Here is a 21,159-nt window from a genome sequence, read left to right on the forward strand (position 1 = left end):
TTTAAACACCACAGAGAACAAACAAAATCACATGCGGGAAAAAATCCACCACAGACTTCCCAAGGCCCATTTTTCATTAAATCTTTATTATAAAAATATAAAACACAGAAATTAAGTCAAACATTTCTATAACCCCTACAAGGAAACGCCCCCCACCCACACTTCAGGAATCAGTGTTTACAAACAAACTGTACACAGCTTCCATGATTTGAGGGTTGTTTTTTTTAAGGATCAGACTTGACCGAGTGTTTCTGTGTTAAGCAGACAGTATATTTACACAAACATGAACCACAGAAATAGCGACACAGAAACGCCACAGTGGGAGAAACAGCCTAAACACCATATTAAGTAACTGCATTGTGTAATGATGTAAAGCGTTTTCCCTCAAAGGTCAACTTTCTTTTTTTCTTGAGACGTCTCAAAGACAAAACAACTGTGACAACATGTGACAGACATGTTGTACAAGCTGATGAAAACCAAAGAAAACCGGTTTATTGATTCTTTATCAAAGGGAGGTGGAGGACTAATAAGTAGTTTACTCAAAAAGAAAAAAAATTTGCAAAAGAAAATGAATTGTTGAGATTCTTTGAGAGATATTTAGTCAGAATTCAATACTTGCCAAATCAAAAAAGGTAGACGATGTAACTTAATCAGATATTTTACATTCATTTATATAACAGGCCAGTATTGGATTTTTATTTAGAATCAGATACAAGTCGATCTTTCTCCTTTAACTGCGTTAGTTTCCTGTGATGGTCTTTTGTACACTCAAAACAATGGATGGAACATTCTTGTCACGTTGGAATGGATATGAATACATGGACCTAGGATTGGTATTAGACATTATGATAATCCACTTATTCGCTCAGATGAGAAGATTGATACCACCCTCATATTTGTCTGTTAGATCTGGAGCTGAAAGCTCGCAGCTAGCTAGCTCAGATTGGCATAGACAAGAAACAAATCAGCTAGCATGGCTCTCTTCAAGTTGTAAAAGAAAACAATACATAAGCATCTTTAAAGCTCACTGATTAATACATTACAAAACTGCAAGAAAAACAACATAGCGTCACGTCACAGTGCTAGCACATAACTCTGTCTCATATCTCAACATTTACACATTGGAATTTGTACGTATTAAATGAAGTCGACTATAGTGTGATAATAAGCAAGCTTTAAAGATGCTACTGGACAGATATTATCACTGTTGAACAGAAACAGGCCACTGGTTTCCTTTCTTTATACAACTGTAAGCTAAGCTAACCAGCCAACATGAGTGTGGTATCCATCATGATGAACAGGTTGTTATTCCCTTTGAGGCAGATCTGTGTCTGGTAATGGAATGGACTGAAGGTACTGCACGGGAAAAAATTGGGAAAACTCCCCAGATGGGCACAGGTGAAGAACGAATTTAGAGACAATATTGTTACTGTCATCTATATATATAATATATATATATAATATGAATGATGTCCATTTCAAATAGTTAAATACAAAAAGATTGAATATACACTTACAAAATAAATCATCTTCTGAAACCTCTGCTTATACTGTACTTTCATTGGATAGGTGAAGAGAACCACCAGTCAGGGGAACTTAAATCGAGCAAATAAAAACAATAAAAGTACCATGATATATAACTTGCAGATGCTGGTCCTTCATTCTGGACGATTGCCCAGGCCGTGATTGTTGTCACAATGTAGTTTTGGCCTGTCACTATTCATATATATTTTTTGCAGATACACCACATGGTTAATGTGTATTCCATTAAACATAAATAAATGTATTACAGAGGTTTCAGCTGAGCTGATAGTTCATTTCTTTAGCTTATGTTATATACAGCAAAAAATAAAATATCACCATCTCTGCGAGATATGAGCTCTTCCCTGTGTAGCCACTGTAACAGACAGACATTTTGTAGCATTTTGCTGATATTCATCAGTGTTCATCAGAAAGACTGCTGTTTGTGACGTAACTGCAAAATGTGTTACGCCACAAACACTCAGGGAAACAGACACTATCATCTGTAAAGACACGTTACAGTAAAAACCGAACATAATCAATATACTTCACTGTGAAACAATACCATTTTCAAAAATTGTTTTGAAGCCAAAATACGAGGTATAATTTTCAGGGATCATACTTTTCACATTGGCCCTAAATCTGTTTTCTCAGTGAGACTCTTGGCTCTGGTCTCTGTCGCAGACGTGTTTTGTATCGCAGGTTCAGTTTAGTAGCAACAATGCAACAGCTTTTCACCTCAAATATACATAATCATCATTGCTGGTTGTACATTTTTCACTCTGTATATCCCAATTGAGGTTATTGGCTCTTCAATTGTCTGTCTTTGTTGCCTTTTTAACACAACTGAACCCTAAAGAGACAGATCGTATCATGTGGGAAAACCAAGAGTTCAAAAGGGCGATTTGTAAAACAAAAGAGGTATTGTTTTCTATCAGAAGTGCTACGAAACAGGCACTGTAATGGATTTGTTCTTTTCTCTCTTTTTTGCCCCTTTGAGGGGGGCAGTCACCCAGGCCAGTGAGCTTTAAGAGTCCTGAAATACTCGGGGAAGGGACGGAGTCAGGGAGGCGACAGTGGGTTTCAGGCAGGGTGCGATTAGGCTCAGGGGTCGGTGGCATTGATGGTGGTTTTGTCACGGGAGGTCATGCCCCGGTACCAGCTGCAGTAGCCCTCCTTCTGCTGGATGCAGGCGTAGTGCCGGGACTGATAGCCGGAATTGCCGAAGTGGGACAGCATGTCTGTCCATAGGCACTCGTTCTTTGAGGTCACAAAGCAAGGCAGGTAGCGGCAGGGCTTAATCTACAGACAGAGACAAAGGTAAAGATTTAACCTCGAGGAAACAAAAACTGTGTACAAGCAACAACTAATGTAGACTCAGTGAGTTTTAGCTTTAGCTTATAGTTGTCTATCTCTTTTACCTAACTTCAACTTATTTACAACTTAACAGGAAAATAACCTCATTTGTTTTCTTGAATAGGATGATTAACACAGATTAGTACAAGAGTGAAATAGAAGTTCTCGCGTGAGAGAAAGATCTGCATTGTATGCCACAACTGCAGCTGAAACTACGATGTCTGCATGAATAGTAAAAACTTTATGGACCGTAGCGCGAGCACATAGCAAATAGCGCTGCACACACCAAGTTAGAGATCTTTAATGTTATTATGAGAAGTGTGTAATTTGAAATGAAATCCTAAATGTTTTGCTTTTCCGCTTTTGCTTTTATTCATTTACTGCAACAGATTGACAGATCATGTGTCAAAAAGCAGCTATTGAAATAACTACGGGCAAATCAAGTAAGCATACGCTCTGCTGTGAAATGTTAAATGAACATCAGCCGGCTTCCTGAAGCACTGATGTTTCTGAAGGATTTAGTTAAATGCGAATGAGCCTGTACTGGTGCATTGCTCCCCCAGGTGCTCGCACAAAAAGCAGCTTCATGGATGAATGTGCAGCATGAACCGACAGGAAGATCCACATGACAACTCCGAGAGGTGATGAACGGAGTCAAAGACTCATCGGCGGCAAAGAGCTGCACTTATCTGGATGTGAATGCAACAGCAATTTCAATTAGAGGGCACACTTCCCATTCTGGATGTTTTTGTCATAGTCTGCCCTCCACGCTTCAGAGCTGTTCAACATAACTTCCTAGTTTGAGTGCTTTTAATTTTCTAAATGGTATGACACGCTTCCTGCTTTCCAGCGCATTAAACTTGAGGAGCAATGCGGAGGACGCGTGCAGTTTAATAAGTGCAATGATGTTTATGCCTGTCTGTGCTCACGGACTCTCACGCTGACATCTCAGTTGATTGACGGCCCTCTCTGGATGCCTCTGGGCTGCTGCCATGTACACACTGAACACAGTATGCAGGCAGTGACCCAAACGGGGAACAAAACGGTCTCTCTGCTAATCCACTTATTCTGATAGGGGCCGATGGTGTTAGCAGATGTCCAGGACACTGCTGTACAGTAGGATGTTTAGCAGGCGGGTCAGCAGCTGCACAGCGGCAGGCTACGTGTTTGAGTCATATAAAACTGGGAATGAAGAGATTCCAGAGCTGTCATTTAATAACTGCCAAGGCTAGTCCTAAAACCAGTTTTCTCTCCATTTCTTTCTATGCTTGACCTCCATGGTGGATAATGGTGGAAATTAGTCTCTATGGACTGGTTATATTGCACCAATGATATGTAACCATGAAGGTCATTTTTAGTGTTGCTCTCAGTCTCCATTTGATGTAGTAGTTAATCAGTAGCATTGTAGAGCCTGAACTGGTTTAACCCTTCTCATAGAGTCACAGTAAATATTAAGCGTTTTCCTGCCTCTTATCAATGATAAGCGCTAAAGTGGACTTTATATAAGCAGTTTAGTCTTTGTTTTTAGTTGTACAGCCTCCTCTTCCCGCCTCATCTTTCCTGTCCTCGCTGGACGTAGGTTTCTGGTTTGCACTCACCCTGCAGCTGCAGCCCAGCTGGTACCGATGGTTGATCCCCTTCTTCTGGGCCAATGAGAGGCGGTCCCACTGCTCGTTGAAGTTGCACAGGCCGGTGTAGACCTTGCCGTTGTACACTCGACCTGAGGAAGCAAAGAATGAAAGGGATAAGTTCACGTGTTGAGTGTATGTGCCTTTATTAAAATGAGGGGATTATATATCTCATGCTGGCATTGTGTAAAGGGTCATGAGATCCAATGGCATGAGGATGATTCAGCCTCTGGGGACCATGAATGTCTGTGCAAAATTTCATAGCGATCTGCGATCCACACTAAACAATGAGATCATACTTCCACTCTTAGACACTTGTCTAATTTCATAATCCTTTCTATGTAACATAGGATAATATAAACACATTGCTCAAGCAATCCAATTTGTTTATGTATGGTAAGACAACCTCACAGAGTAAGCCCATATTATACCAACACCCCTATTCCTGAATATCGAAAGGTCAGCAGACATCTATTTTTAGCGCGGGACCTATTGCGGCTTACCGACTCCTGAGACAGGTGCAGCACAACAGCCCGCGAGCACTCAGGAATATCATGATTTGTCGTGGTGTTGTCACCACGCAGGAATTTGACAGCTCGCAAATATGTGCTTCTTCGACCCTTCCGCTCGGCTCGCATCCCCTTACTGGGATTACTGGCGTCACTTGCAGGCTTATTACATGGTGTTGAGTGTGTGACATGCTCCTAAAATACTAATCAGGGCTACAGCACTCAGAGCTTGATCAAAGCAGACTGAAGGAGCTCATTTCACCCGCCCTGGTGTGTTTAAATTGCTTGTAATGCAGTCCTGATCATATGCAGGACTTATTATAGAAGCCCTGAGAGCAGTGAAAGACGTCTGTGATGTCACTCGCACCCAGGCTGCGTAAACACCGCCGTGGCTGCCTGGTAACGGCAGCTCGTTGCACTCGTATTGCGGGGTGTATAGCTGCAGTAGTTCTAGGTCAGGTCTTAGCAACGGTTACGTACACCAAGCACCGCAGGGTCCAAAGTAAACTGCACCTCCGTTGGAAATAGCAACTCATAAAATGCTTCTGCTGGAAAATGCCAGCCACTTCCTGCTATAGCTGTTAATTACAAGTTGTGTGTGAGAGAAAACGCTCTCTGCTGTTCCTGGCTTGAGAAGCTGAAGGAAATGAGCGCATTTGCCTCCTTGCACGGTGGCATAGGTTATAAATAGTGGAAAAGTTTGTGTCACAGGACAACTGAAGACATCCTTGGTGAGAAAGGGGTAGAGGGGTTTTTGTTTTCAGAATAATGTCATTTCACTATTGATAAAAAAAAACAAATTAAAACATCTATCAATACAGGTTTGAGGTGGGTACATAGATTTGTGTACTCGCCAATGCCCGACCTGACATTTTCAGCAATATCCGAGGTCTTCCTGATGTGGTGACTGTATACAGGACCAGCCAATAACATTTACATTTAGCAATACACATAAAAAGTTCCAAGATTCATTCTTCACCTGGGAAAAACGTATCTGTTTTATATACTTGGCTTGGTTTCCTGCAGCGTCTTCCTCAGTGAATGGAACTTTCTTTTTCATACATCAGAACTTGGGTCATGTCATAACAGGTGCTTGTATATGGGTAGATGCTAATCTTTGTCAACATACATAATACAACCACCTGTTATCTCACTGCAGTTCTCTACTGATGACACCTAAGCAAAACTCAATTTTTAAAAAAGGGACATAGTTGACAGGTCCCGGAAAGGCAGGAAATGAATCTTGAGAATATTTTCCCACAGAGAGGTTGAGAAATGTAAACAAGTGGTTTTGCTTTGTGATAAATCCAGAATTGAAAAACCATCATCTTACCTGTTATCAGGTACTGGTACTTGTTGATGTCAAACTTGACGCCGCACGAACTCTCAGAGGCGCTCGTGTAAATGTGCTGCACATGCTGGACTTTGTCAAATCCTTTGTACATCTGTAAGACATGAGAACCAAACATGGAATTATGTTGTGCCCCTCACCCTGCCACTGCAGCCTTTACTCAACATCACACATAAATAACGTGGAATGAAAACAGTGCGCCGACTTTATCAGATGACATTCCCAAAGGAAAGCCTCGTGGGGGAAAAGAGTATTAGACTCTGCCCATAACTAAATCATAGATAACATGATTATGTTGTTTAATGTGCTGCGACTTTGATGCTGTTTGAGCAAGGTCATTGCTAAACTGTGGGCTTCAGGTCCATTTTGTCAACTCAGGTAGAGATAGAAGTCAGTGTTTGGCCTGAGAACTTTTATTTCAGTGTGATTTATTTGTCTGGGAACAACAGGAAATCCCTGTTTAGATTTGTCGCTCCCAGAAAAACAGAACAAACTGTTACTCAGGCCCAAAACTGTGGAGGTTTGGTAAAGCTGAAGGCATTTGTCTCATAGGATTTGTTGAAATTCTGAAGGAGTTGTGTTCTTTATCAGCCCACATAGAAAACCTCTGTATGCAGTATAAACCAACAGGCTGTAACACAAACAAATAACCCAAGAGGTACAAAGGTCACATCTAATTCCTGAGGATAATCCTTATAGTGGTGATCGGTGTGCTTCACTACCAAGAGGCCACTCAATGCCTTTATTATTGATTGTACAGATGCAGTGCACGACTCTGTTGCAATGTTTACACTCGAAGTGCAGAGTTTGGTTGAGCTCTAATGCCTGTAAGCCTGCTAATCCTCCGGCCTGGCTCCTGTCTGAGCAATGGGCCGATGTCGGCATCTGTCAGAATATGCAGTGTTATGTAAGAATACAGAGGAAGTGAAGAGCGGGATTAGCATCCTGAACTGATTTTTCAGCTGTCACACAGAAGCTGAGGGGATGGACAGACGTCATTGTAGCTAAACAGATTCTGCAACATTAAATGTAAGAGCTTTAAAGTGAGACCAACCTCTTAAATGAGAAGAAAAATAAGTTTGTTTCTAATTTCATTAGCAATTTTTTTTTTTCCGTTCACAATCAGAATCACAGATTTTGCCATCTGCAACTCTACCTGAAAATGTCCACTCACTATTAAAATGAAGCCTATCAAATAAGGGGCAATAACGAAAACCAAACCAAAAGTGAAGCTAACATCTAATAATGGTACTGTTTTACTTATGGATCCCTAAAAGGTGATGATAACTTGAATCATTGCGATAACATCAAAAACAAACCACACCTCATGTTTCACTGGGATGCTGAGCGCTGAGCCTAAAAAAATGGCAACCCCAAATGGCGGTGGGCACTTTAAGCAAATAATATTAAAGACATTTATTTAACAGTTAAACATCTTCTAGCTTGATTATTTAGACTCACGGGTACGCCCCTACATCACAACCTAACCATGTGCCCACTGCCTTATCGCTCCAGTTAGATGAGTTAAAGTTGGATGAGAAGATTGATACCACTCTCATGCCTTTGTGTCTTTTTGCTTAAAACCGAGAAATGGTGTCTTGCATGACGATCGACTCTCTCACCTTCATTTGCTTGACTGTGTAGCGCATCGTTCCAAAAGGTCCGTCTCTCAGGATCTTCTTGCCCACAACTTTTGCACGAATCACTGTGAAGAGAGGAGAAAGACTGATCAGAGCAAACTCCCGGATACCTTTGACACATAACTCTGGGCTTTCCTCTGCGGGCCATCAAATAATACACTGCCTCTGCCAGTAGGAGGCATTAGCAAACCCCCTGATAAATACCATTTCAGCACCAGGTTGGCACCACATTTAATCCGTTTATCCGATTTTCTGCATTGCTGCCATTTGCCAATGAGGACCAATGGGGGAAAAAACACTAAAGGCCCTTTTCAGTTTGATACAGAAATTCAAGGGAAAGAGTAAGAGGCCTTCTCCGTGTACCGTGGAAGATCAAGATTTTTGGGATGACTGCTCCTATCCATTCAAATATGGTACCCCTAACAGTTACAGGATGCTACATCCAGCTAGGTTTTGATTATGTAGGGTTATTATTCAGATCAAAAAGGGAAAACGTGACTTCAGTCAGTATTTTTGTTGATTTAAAAAAAAAAACCTGAACATAGTCGTTTGTAGGGAACAGGGTGCAGTGTGTGTGTCCTCTGTTTAAACAGGCTTCCCTCTATATTGGGATTAGGGCTCTGAAGATCTTATCTGCATGCAGGACCCTCATGTAAATGCTGGCGAGGTGAAAACGCTCCGTGGTGACTTTGATTTGTTTGCTTTCACTCATGTTGGAAGTAAGGGGGCTTATTGTGGAAGGCCAGGAGTGGGGAGTGTAGAAATGAGTGATAATTTGAGCCAGTGAATAGAGTCTACCCAGACGTGCGGGCCCTGCATAAGCGGTCAATCTTCTGTGAAGTTCACCTGCTGCCCACAGCCAACCAGCCACAGACACAACTAACACTGGCTGTGTTTGTTATCTTCTCCTCGTGGAATTTCCTTCCCACATTCTTTGGGGGCTCACATTCCCAGAAAGAAAAAAAAACGAGAAGCCTTTCATTCTTTTCAAGTGGAGAAAGAAGAAAAGAGGCATGTGGCATCTTCGGTTTGGTCTATATTTGTCTAGCTGTCCTGCTTCCAGGCAAATGGAAATGGGAATGAAAATTCAAACAGGAAGCAGTTAAAGCATGACCACCCAAAAGAGGTGACCACAAATTTATTTTGGACACGAAGACCCTGCAATTCTAAATATAACACACAAATTCATATTTTCCGCCAGAATAAGGAGATTCAAAATATGTGGCCATTCAGGAGCTTTCCAAGAGAAATACAGTTTTCTTTATGTGGTCCATTTTCATTCATTTTGTTCATGTTAGGAATGGAAGTGCTAAGTGCCAGCAGCAGTGTTATTCACTTGTTGCATTTACTAATGACGTGTTCCACTGGTGTTCATGTTGAAAAATGTTTTATTATATATATATCTATATATAGATATATATAGATAGATATAGATATAATAAAACCAGTAGGTGCTGCAAGGGAGAGGAGCATCAAATCTAACATGTAGTTGAAGTTTGGGCAACATGGGTTTCATTCAAACTTACTCCATGTTATGTTTCATCCCTACTAGGTTTTATTTAGGCTCCAGTGTGACCTTTGAGCCTAAAACAGAATTCAAATTGAATGTGAAGTAACACTTCTCTTCAGTAGAACTCGTAGGCGAGTGACTTTCACTTGCAGCTTTTCAATCATCACACAACCAAGGTAAATCTTTTTCATTTCAGGCCTCGTATTGTTAATGCTCTGTACTGACTCCCTGCCTGCCCTCCCCTTTATGACCTCTCACAGTAACTTGCTGCAGAACATTTGATCCATTAATCTGTCATCTATTTTAATATAAGGCGCTATTACCTGAGTGACCTTTGATAACTGTACCCAAAGGGTATTTGACAGACATTTACCACTGCAGTTACGGAGGGACCGGGGGAAACAATTACAAAGATATGTGCGGATCCCAAAACCTAGTTTCCTACTCTGCCCTGACCTCTAAACCAGCCCACAGGAGAAACAAATGTTCGCATTTGAAGGGCCAACGGGTCAGCTGATTCAACTGAAGTACATCCAGATAGGACCCCTCTTGTTGGACGGCAGCCACTAATTGGCCAGTGGTGGTGCCATCACCGAAAGGAATGTGTGAAGGGCCTCAGCTGCTGAGGATTTGTGTCATTCCCCCTGTAGTGACCCCATGACCTTCCGCTCCGTAGTTATATTTACATACAACCGCATGGCTGCCTACTCACGTCAAAAAGTCTTCATCACAAGTGTTTATGTCACCATGTTTAAGACTAGAATCTGATCGCCCTGGTTGAACTGGAAACTACGGACATATTGTGTATAAAGTCTTCTTCAGGTTATTCTACCATCAAGCAATAGATCAACCAGTACCATAGCTATTAGCCATCTTTTGCCAAGTCATTGTGTAAGTTAAGTTAGCAAAAGTGTTTTTACTCTCTGCCTAGTTTAAGGTTTAAGGCACCATTTAAGTCACCTGGCCCCCTTGCTAACCCAGAGGTTAATAAAGTTGAGTTGTAATATCCGTCAATATCTCTCCCTCTTACTTAGTTAAATATGAGGAATTACAGGCCAGTGCAATGACGCACAACGATTCAAGGATCGGACATACATTTTCACGAGTGGGAGGATTTCTGTGATAAGAGAGGTAACCAGGGTCTAGCAAAAAGAAAAAAATATTCGTTTTCTCTCAGTATCTCTTGCCCTAAAGCAGGGGATTACACAAGCTCAAATGCTTAATCTTAAGGTGAGCATGTAATTTAGTTAAACGTTTATTTCAGCCTACGTACAATGTGGCAAACTGCAGGCATGACAAGAATAAGGTGACTCATTTGTGTGAGTGTGTGTGTGAGAAAGAGAGAGAGAGAGACAGAGAGGGAGAGAAAGCAAGCGAGGTGCAGGGTGGGTTACGGTGATTTTAGTATGCAGAAAGTGGTCCAAGTTTGAGGAGGCGAGTGGGAGGAAGAGGAATTCTCAGGACGACGTGCTACCACGCTCAAAAATAAACACTGAAACTGAATCCCTGCTGTAGAGCTGTGTGTCAGATGGAAAACGCTGGAGCATTAAGTCTGTAGAGTCCACTCACTGGTTGGTGAAATGCAAAGGCAGCTTATGAAGCATGAAGTGAGGTTTGATGTGAGGTGAGGTGAGTTTTCAGCACCGTCTCTGATGTGTCACGACCTCTTTTAGAATGACAATAGCGTTTTAATGAAACGGCTTTTGAATTCGGTCAGATTTAAAGTGACCAACCAATGAATATATTGCAGTTTAAAACTACAACAAGTAATAAGGTAAAGTCAAAAGATTAGATAACTGACTCTGCAATGTCAAGCTACGTCCATACTACCACGTGTCAGTTGGAAAACTAAACCGATCTCCCTACACACAAGCATCTTGGCTCCGTATCCGTTTTAACCCCCAACCATACAAACAAGCCTGAAAACAAATAACATGTGACCACTCGCTTACACTGGGCATTCGTGTGCCAGTGTAAACATGAAGGTTGTTTGTTGCAGAAAGAGCTAGGCTACAAACGAGAAGCAACAAAGGCAAAAAGTGAAATGCAGAATTAAACAATTGTTAGCAAAAACAACAGGATCAGCAACGCTTGTAAATTATTATCCTTGTTGCGTTCTACACTGGTAACCGAGGCTAATGCTGGGTGTTTTCTTCTGGAAGGGGAAATGTGATAGATGCCTGACGATGCAGCAGAGGCTACGTTGTGACTGTAAAGACCCAATCAGCAAGAGGTTGTTTCAAAGTAACGTTCTAACCAACAGGGCCATCAGCCTTTGCAAACTGTTTTAGTAGCTCTAAAACTGTTGTGGCTTATCATTTGCAGAGTTGATGTATTTTCAAACAAAAACGTGAATGGATGTAGCCACAGTTACACAAATATCCAGGTCGTCATCATAACCTACAGTTTCATACCAGACTAAGTGAAGCCGTAACAGCAAAAACCTTGAGTTCAGTCACCATTTCTGATTCGGTGAATGAAAAAACCTACAAGGCCTTTTTTCCCCCCCATTTCTGTAGAAAAGAGGCATGGGAATCTTTAACCAACTAGTCATTAAAATTCAAGGGTCATGCTAGCGTACCTCAAAAATACTACTTGTCAAAGCTTAAATTGGTGCCTTTAGTCAGCTTTGACCAAAGTATTTAAGATAAATTGCTTCACAACAAACCTTGTCTGCAAATTAGTGAGTATCAATGAATTCTCCAGGGCAGAGTCACAACAAGAGTCACAACAGCTCTTTATATCTCTGTTTTTCTCACTCTCCCTCTCAGCTGCGTCTGCTTAAATGCCAGTCATATCAAAAAAAGTCCATAGTTGGATTAAAATGCTCTCCATCACTGCTCTTGCACAGTTACAGGCAACCATTGATTCACGTGAATTTCTGGTGTTGTATTTATCATGTTACTTTCACTGTGAAATGGCTTAAGGTCATAAATGACATAATAACACCTTTAAAAGCATAACCAATGGCAAGTAAATCCATGTTTTATGGCTCATAAGTAACGGAATTTTCATGTGTGGGTGCTAGTCTGTTCCCCTGTGCTGGCCTCTAGTTTAAAACACTGGACCCAGGGCGGCTGTGTGGTCATCAGAGAAGGGAGGGATGGACTGGAGATTTGATACTCCTGGCTCAGGGGAAGAACATTCAAAACATGTACTGAATCCAGAACCTTTGACATCTCGTCGTATTTTAACTAACTTTTGGGAAAACAAGGGATATCTGATCCACGCTTGCATAATGCATTGCATAACAGGAGTCCTGGCTTCGCTCATGTCTTCATCTGTCACCTGTTGATCTGCAGATCAATGGGGGACAGCGGTTCGCAGAGGGAGTATTGATTTAACTACTGTACATAACTCATTAATAGTAATAGAGGGAGGATGTATTGGAACCAGGAGGCCGCTGTCACAAAGCTCCAGGCCGTACATCGCTCTAAACCTGCAATGCTGCACTGTTTTACAAAGCTCCTCGCACAACAAAATACACACAGCACGACAGAATCTGCTTTTACAGCCTGATACTCAATCCCAAACCAAGCATAAACACATATCACGCTAATCCTCAGCAACTGACCTGGTTCACAGTGCAAGCATGCATAGGTTTGCTCCTATCACCCGAGCGCTTGGGAACAAGCGTTGTTAGGCAGCGATATTAAATCTCAGGGTCAAAGTTTACTGCCGGGCCTCTAATCTTGCCTTCGAACGGCTTTGGAAAAACAAGCGCTGCTCACTTCTCCTTGTGAATGGACCGCTTTTACACAGATGCCTAATAGCAGCCAACTAGGTCTCTGTTAAAGAAAGCAGCCGGGTCGCTCACTGGTGCTCAGGTATGTGACAAACCGAAAAAGATTGGTCCAACCTGATTGGAATAGACTTTACCATGAGCCTAACCCTAACAAAAAGGACATTTTATCAGCAAATACTCAAATGGTTGCCAACAATCGATTGGCCACAACATTAAACGGGTAACGATCAATGGGTGGCCCCAATTCATTCCTGGTCTCTTTAAAATGCCACCAACAAAATGAAGCAAAAGTCAGACATTAGAAACTTACCAAGAAGTTACAGCTGTCTGTTCTTAGAGCACTTTCATGTTCATCAATATTCCAATTTTATGTAATAAAGAAGGACAGACTCAAATATCCCAATTTCCAGCCTTTTTACCCAATTATAATTCAGCCGGCGGCGTCCCTGCAAGTGATTATGGGCTAAGAAAACAAGAGCAAAACACTTTGAACTCAACTACAGGTTTTAAATTGGGAAGATTCAGAGCCTGTCTGCTTTGATGTTGACAGTGAGAATTACAGGGTTTCTCCCTCACAGCATTAGCTTTTCAACCCCATACTTTGTTTGTGTTCCATGTCTGTACACGTGTTTTATCTTGGCTTGGTGACACAAGCAGAAGTGCAGGTTTAAGTTTAAGGTAAAAGAAAAGGACCTTAAATTGAAGAATCTGTGAAAAAGTCACAGTAAATCACAGCTTCCTATGTAGATCTTAAAATTCTGGACTTTGTCAATGTCAGCATAAACAAATGCAGGATTTGTGACAATCCTAACTTTGAATAACATCAAATATGAATGAATTTGTGGCAGGTTAAAGAATGTTACGAGCTGTGACCTTTGTGCTCTGCATCCAGCTGCTGTTGTAGAAGGGTTTCTAAAGTACAAGTGGGACCACAAGCATTCAAAGCGCACTTCACGCTAAGCTGGGACCTTGGAAATGGGATTTATGAGGCTCACAACTGATCACTGCATCCATTGAAGTCAGTCCCAGATTCTACACTGGGAAGTCTCAGCGGGTGCCAGCATCATGAGCCATCTGAAGATCTGAAGGACTATGAAAGGCATTGCACAAGTGTGCAGCATTCTCCCTCGGTCCAACCGGGTCACTTGGCTGAAGATGCACTCACAGGCCTGGTGATTAGGGTTTACTAAGGGGTTACACAGAGTGGCCCTTTTGGGTCCTTAGAGACACAATATCTGGGTCCTATTTTAGGGACTTCCTCATATAAAAGGTATAAGCTCCTCGCCTGACGCTCTGCAGAGGATTCATTGCCACCATCATTGTGAGTTCTTGTACATAAAAGATAAAGGGAATGACTTTCTCCAACAAAGACGTCCTAGTTGCATCCTCCGAATTTAAGCAAATTAAGTTTCCTTGTGAGTCACATTTGACAAAGCCTTTGAACAAGGAAAGCCTTGTAGAGTGACTGTGATGCACAGAGTCTAGAAATAGGACACTGCTAATTAAAATATCATTTTGAAGGCATGTTGTGTCCTTTAAGTATTTCTTGTTGTTGCAGAGGGATAATTCTCAAGTGTAAATCAAATTACTGATCGCACGATGGGGCAAAAGTTTTCAAACAAATAAGGTTATATTTTATGAAACAGTTCAACATTTTAAGGCAAACAATTCTTCACTGTCTTGCCAAGAGTTAGATAATAAGATTTATACCATTCTCGTGTGTCAATGATACAGTCAGCAGCCTATTAGTTTAGCATTAAGACTGGAAACATGTTTTTTCTAAAACCAACAAAGTCCACCTATAAGCTTACTCATTCAACATTAAACTAATGAGATGAAACTTGTTAATTCGTCATTTAGAGGTGCTAAAGTTGTTGTTTTTTTCTGGAGAGAGACATGTTAGCTGTTTTCTTGTTTATAATCTGTTTGCCAGATAAGTGTACAGACACGAGCATGATGTCAGTCTGCTCCTCTAGCTCTTTCTGAGTAAGCCTTAGCTTAATAATTAGAACAGAAAAAGGTTTTACATGTGAAAAAGCAACAGTTAGCTTAGCTCGAGCTTGAAATTTAGGGTGGTCAAAATGTTCTCATCAATATATGGAATAAAAAAATAAAAATCATCCTTATGTGTTAATTTTGTAGGTTTATTTAACATGGGAAAAGTAAAGCATTTATCATCACTATCAGCCTCTATTGGTGACCAGTAGTAAATGCAGCATTAAGAGTGTGAATGTGTGCAGGGGTGTTACTGCAGAACTAGGACTTCCCTTGTTGGTCGACACTAGAAGGCAGGGTGAACACATGGGCTTACGCACATGGCTGTAGTGTGTGTGTGTGCGTGTGTGTGTTAGTGCACGTGCGCTCACTTTAGACTGAGGGATTATTGTTTGATGACGTGTCAGGATTTTAGAGAGCTGCATGATGTTTTCACATTTTTGGGTCAAATGATACTCGGGCAAAATATCAGCTACACACAAAAAACTATTAGCTGTTGCCTTTGCAAAAGAGCATGTGTGGGAGAGTGTGTGTGTTCCTCTGCCGTCACCCCACACAAACCTCCCTTCAGCCCCAAACCTGATGAAACCCTCAACCCATAAACAGCCTCTCTGCTTCCAGGGCAGATCAGATAATCCTCAAGTCTTTCCCAGTGTTATCTAGAAACACAGGTCAGGTGGGACCGGCGCTCCAGCCCTAAGCCACATCCCCAAGTTCATATTATTCTGGGGGAGTCAAAGAGAATAACCAAGCAGTAAAACAAGCTATGTAAACCTCCTTCACCCGCTGTTGGCGAAGCAGAGGTCGTGCATATCTGAGTTACAACTGGGCGGCTGTAAATACCAGACTGTGAAAGATAAATAAGCGGCGTTTAAAGCGGCTAAACTGACTGTAGATCTTCTTATCGGTGCCGACTGTGCTTGCTCATTCCAACAGCTTGAAGACATTTTTAGTTGAACGTCTTTTACAGAAACTAAAAGGTATCACAAGCAAAAGCTCAAAATCTCCCACACCGAGCTCAGTTTGAGGACCGAAAATAACCTCATGATCAGAGGGACCCTGGAAGTGACAAAAAAGTGACATGCTTCACTTCTCTGTGAGACCTCACAATCCTCTCAGCTTCAGCTCTCAGACGCCACTGAAACTTGGTGCGTTTCCCACATTTAGAGTAGAAAGTGAAATGAGGAGAATCAGGTGGAGGAACGAATATGCTGGCGATTCCCAAACCTCTCCATCAATTTAAGAATAAAAAGCAAAAGGAACGTTGAGCTGCTGCAACAGCCATGACCTTTAGAAACATCAGCGGCGTCCTTCTATGACCAAATAAACGTCAAATAACTTGCCTTTGAGTACTTGTGTGGTGGAGAGAGCCTTAATAATATTATAATAGTATTCCGAGAAGCACACAAGCCACAGTAGCAATACTTCTGGTAACATTTGAATGAGATTCATAGATCCCCCATTGATCTGAGGTGTTTTTAAAGTGGGGATCAAACGCAGAGATTTGGATGAAAACAAGCTTCACTAGCAGTCAGCTGATCGGACACTCGCCTCTGACTGGCAGCACTTTCACTCTCTCTCTCTCTCTCTCTCTCTCTCTCTCTCTCTCTCTGCACATGTGGGCTGAACCGACACCGGGCTCTTGAGCAGCGGTTACAGCGGGTCGACACCATCCGATCATCACACAAACACACAAACACACACGCACTCACTCACCTATCTCGGAGTTGCAGAACGCGTCCTGCGGGTGCGATGGTGCGCACGAGCAGCCCTCCGTCAGCTGGTGGAGGTGCAGGCTGCTGAAGACGAACAGCAGGCTGATGAGGTGCTGGAACACCGACTGCATCTCTGCGAACTTCCCCGCTCCTCTGTGCTTGCAGCTGGGATACACCGTGTGTGTGTGTGTGTGTGCGCGTGGAGTCGTCTCTGTGTAAAGTGTCCCGCGTCTCGTCTCTTGTTCGCTGCTGCGTCTCTTCTCGCTCGATCCCGTTCCCCCTGCTGCCGGACACACGCGCGGCCGTACATATAAGCGCGCCGCACCGACGTGCACGCCCCCCTCCGAGCTCCTCTGCGGCTCGCGTGCGGTGGCGGCCAATCAGCGGCCGGCGATGCCCTCAGAATAATCACAGACTCTTTACTGGAAGTTTATCCTGCTCCAGCTTCGTTTCCTGGATTCAACAACAACAAAAAGACTGTATATGTCTACATGGTGCAGAAATATAAACCTTCACGGGTTTTTTTTCCTGCACTGAAAAAAGTGGCAGTGACAGAAAGACTGGAAATGGTCACGAGAAACTATAAAATTGCCCAGAATGCCTGGAAAAGAGACAGTGGAGCATAATGATTGAGAGGCGAGGACTTTTACATTTTTGTCAAAGTGGCTTAGACAATTAATTGATTATCAAAAACATTGCAGATGACACTGATTTTGATCTGATAATTGGTTAATCGATGAATCATGTCGGCTCTCACACATTTTGAGCCCCAGAAATCCATTTTCCTGATGACTTCAAACAAGATTATGAATATTTTAAAAGCATTTCAGTTTTCACTTCCCACCCAGAAGTCTCACTTAGTCATGCTGCCCACCCCCTGACGCCCCCTTGAATAAAAGTACTTAATGAATATTGAATACAAGGTGCAATGAGATTCCTTCAGTCTGCAGCAACAGTCAGAGGCAACCAGATGACTGTTAATTCCCTAACTGTGAAAACTAATAGTGTGAAGGCAAATGAAGACTTCGGTTTTCTGTTAGATATTTGTTTTAATATGTGTAAGCAGAACATCACTGAGTCTAAAGACCTGCAGCTGCTTACATTACATGGCCTCGCAGGCAGCACCTACAGCTTCATTTTGTCTGATTTGACTCTGAAATTGCTTCAGTCAAGTGGCCGTCAGTCAAATCAGCCAATTAAAGTCTCTTGTCTGTACTTCCTGACTGTTTATAGACCTGAGTGGAGCTGCATTATAGCTGCAGAGTCTTATCTGCAGAGACTGACAGCGCTGACTTGCCCCTATACTCACAGTTATATAACCAAGCCAGAAATAATCGGGTCGAGGAACTCTGACCCTTCATGAGCCTTCATTAGCAGTTATCTCATTTCAAAGAGCCTGCACAGCCTGATATAGACTTTGTTTTGTACTTGGCGTGGCGTGGACAAGTGCATGCTTTCAATTTCGTTTTTAAAAAGTGGATTGTATTTTCTCATAAATTTCATATTAAGAGATTTATTGGTCACAATCTGAGTATTTGGTCCTTGTTTTACCGTAGGAAAGACAACAATGGCGTAATACAACAAGCAGGATGTGTTTAGACTAAAATGATAGTTTTCATTTACCTTTCACCCGTGACACAGAAATCAATTCATCATCCACTTTGTGTTTGTCCTTCGACTAGAAAGAATACACTAACACATTTCTGGATTCAGCCCAGAAGATGAGAACAGCAGGATATTTATTAACTGTGCAAAGTCATTATCATCATCATGGATCATTGGATGCATCTAAAAGTCAAAAGCGGAAATGCATCAGCTGCGTAGCCGTTGTTAACCTGTGATAATGCCCGGTCGGATATTATTTCAGCCCCCACCCTGAAGTCTGCATCAACATATTTGTGACATTCCTTAGCTAGACAGTGGATTGGCATGCATGACATGGCGGACTTCTGTTTTTTTTAGTGTCTAAAAGAGGCGATGAAATCAGGACAATTCAGAGTAATAGAGACCGGTGAAAGGAGGGAATGACACATATGACTCATGCATGAAGAGGTAAAACATCTCTGCATTCCTTACATTCTGCATATCCCAAAGATAACGGCATGAATCAAGCCAAGAGAAGGAAACGAACCAGATATGGAAAAAGTAATGTATAGACTGGGTTACAGGATAAGGCCGGTAATATTCTACATGTTTATTATCGTAACAAATCCTACAAAAATAATAAAACCAAGAAAGAATTGATCCTACTAACAAGTATATGTATAGCTAAAGTACACAGTACACAGTCTTTTCTGAAAACGATTCACAACACATACACCACAGCACTGAGTGACTTGTTCTTTCCTTACAATGATTGTGGGAACTGTATTTTCTGATAGTGATCAGGGAATTTCCGGTCATATCGCCCACTCCTACTTTGTTGACAATAAGAAATGAGATGGAACAACACGTATCCTTTAAAGGGGAATTTGTATGGTGGTAGCTGTGTATAGCATCTCTGCATCCATTTGTGTTTTTTTCCCATTGATAATTCCCCAGATGTGTACTCTCTGTCATGTCCAGATGACCAGCAGCTACAGTGTTTTCGCTCATTCATTTATATATGTAAACGTTATGAGCAGTTTACTCTTTCTACAGCTGTAATTTGTCACAGATGCTCAACTATCATACAGAGAGAAATCCATCTTGACAGTTTGAGCACATACAAGAGCATAAAAATAAACCAGATGTCATTGAAGCTAAATACACATTGGTCAGCCACAACATTAAAAGCACTTTCTGGTAATAAATATTGTGGCCGATCAGTATAAATTAAATGTACTCTGTTTTATGCTTTTAGCCTCGCTAGCAGTGTGGCTCTAAGAGGGCTGATATGAGGTTGGGCGGTTGGTACATGTTTGTCAATTGCAGTGAAATCTTCATAGGCATTCATGGTCCCCAGAGGATGGATCCAACTGGTTTTGATAATCCCCTGACATTTTTGGCAGCTCTTAGATAGATTATCAAATGGTCTCGAAATGGTCATATTGGCTTATCTGTCCCAAAAGACAAATCATATTAACTTAGTGATCCCCTAAACCTTCCTCTAGTATCGCTAGCTTCACTTGTACAGTGAAGATAGTTGATTAAAAGGTGGATTGGGACAATTTTATAATAATAAAAACCTTCCCTTCGTTGCCTCACCACAAAGTTCTGTTCACCATGTTTCTGTGGGATCAGTCTGTCTTGTTGCAGCTGTCCTCGCAGGAGAGATTTGAGCACAATCAGTTACACGAGGTCTGTGTTTCCGTCCAACAACGAGGTCACTATGTTTGAAAATCATGGCTAGACCAATAACATTTTGGGCCACTGCATGCTCTACTTTAACTTTACCATCAAAAATGGGACAAGATGAAACAGAAGCCACTCTCCAGAATGATGCTGCTGTGTGTGTGTCACTATGACATAAAAGTCAGGACCCTTTAGAAAGGATGTCACCAAACTAGGCCAACATACTGTAAACATAATGCAGCCGCAGAGTGCATTTTATTTGAAAAAGTCCAATTATAGAAAAAGGCTTATTTTGAGTCGCTGGGGGAGGAGACAACTGCATTGTGTACTGGAGGTCTTTAAGGCCTGCGTGATTCTGGGTTGACAAAAGGGAACAGGGGAGTGACTGAGAGGAAATACCTTTCATCCGACTGACAAGCTCCAAAAGAGTCACAGGAAGAGGCGAAATTTGAAAAGATACAGCACCGCCGAGAGCTACGGTCACAGAGGGACAGCGTCCAGCCCTGACTCACCCACCATTCACATGCCATTTAAGTTAAGTGGGACAGACAGGATAACCCCTGCTCTGCAGCTCTGGGCTTTGAGGACAACGGCTTTTGGAAGTTGTGTCACAGGAGGAAAACATTGATTGGATGTTTCCTCGTTGTAGAGAGTTTTGAGGTTGCGAGGAGATCTCGTGGTTTGGCAGCGGATCTCTCTCTCAACTTCCCGGGTGGCTGCTTTGACAGACAGGAAACACCTGTAGGCCACTGAATGAAATACAGACTGTTAGTAACTGAACAGTGGTCAGTGGGCTTTTTAATGGGATTATGGGTGGAATAGAAGACTAGAAAAAGGGGAATACCATGAAGTAGAAAATGTTTTGATGGGTGCTGGATCATAAAACATCACAAAACATTTGAAGAAGAGAAAATCC

At 42.0% G+C, this 21,159-nt stretch overlaps 2 protein-coding genes across 2 annotated transcripts in view; one reads left to right on the top strand and one right to left on the bottom strand.

Moving 5' to 3' along the window:
- LOC117757480 (synapsin-3-like) overlaps nucleotides 1-21,159 on the top strand; it is a 100,362-nt gene that overhangs the window by 46,532 nt on the left and 32,671 nt on the right. The window lies entirely within an intron of this gene.
- LOC117757483 (metalloproteinase inhibitor 3-like) lies at nucleotides 66-17,260 on the bottom strand. Its single transcript, XM_034578683.1, has 5 exons — nucleotides 16,972-17,260; nucleotides 7,988-8,070; nucleotides 6,348-6,459; nucleotides 4,476-4,597; nucleotides 66-2,823 (listed from the first exon to the last, which is right to left on the bottom strand). The coding sequence occupies exons 1-5, from the start codon at nucleotides 17,099-17,101 to the stop codon at nucleotides 2,626-2,628; spliced, it is 645 nt and encodes a 214-aa protein (XP_034434574.1). The 5' UTR covers nucleotides 17,102-17,260; the 3' UTR covers nucleotides 66-2,625.

Source organism: Hippoglossus hippoglossus, chromosome 23 (assembly GCF_009819705.1).
Source record: "Hippoglossus hippoglossus isolate fHipHip1 chromosome 23, fHipHip1.pri, whole genome shotgun sequence".
Classification (NCBI taxonomy): Eukaryota; Metazoa; Chordata; class Actinopteri; order Pleuronectiformes; family Pleuronectidae; genus Hippoglossus; species Hippoglossus hippoglossus.

Excerpts from the sequence above, each read along its gene's own strand:
- LOC117757483 (XM_034578683.1), bottom strand. The coding sequence starts at position 17,101 with ATGCAGTCGGTGTTCCAGCACCTCATCAGCCTGCTGTTCGTCTTCAGC. Across the intron at positions 4,598-6,347 it reads GTACCAGTACCTGATAACAG|GTCGAGTGTACAACGGCAAG; the intron begins GTAAGATGATGG and ends TTGCTTCCTCAG. Across the intron at positions 2,824-4,475 it reads AGCTGGGCTGCAGCTGCAGG|ATTAAGCCCTGCCGCTACCT; the intron begins GTGAGTGCAAAC and ends CTCTGTCTGTAG.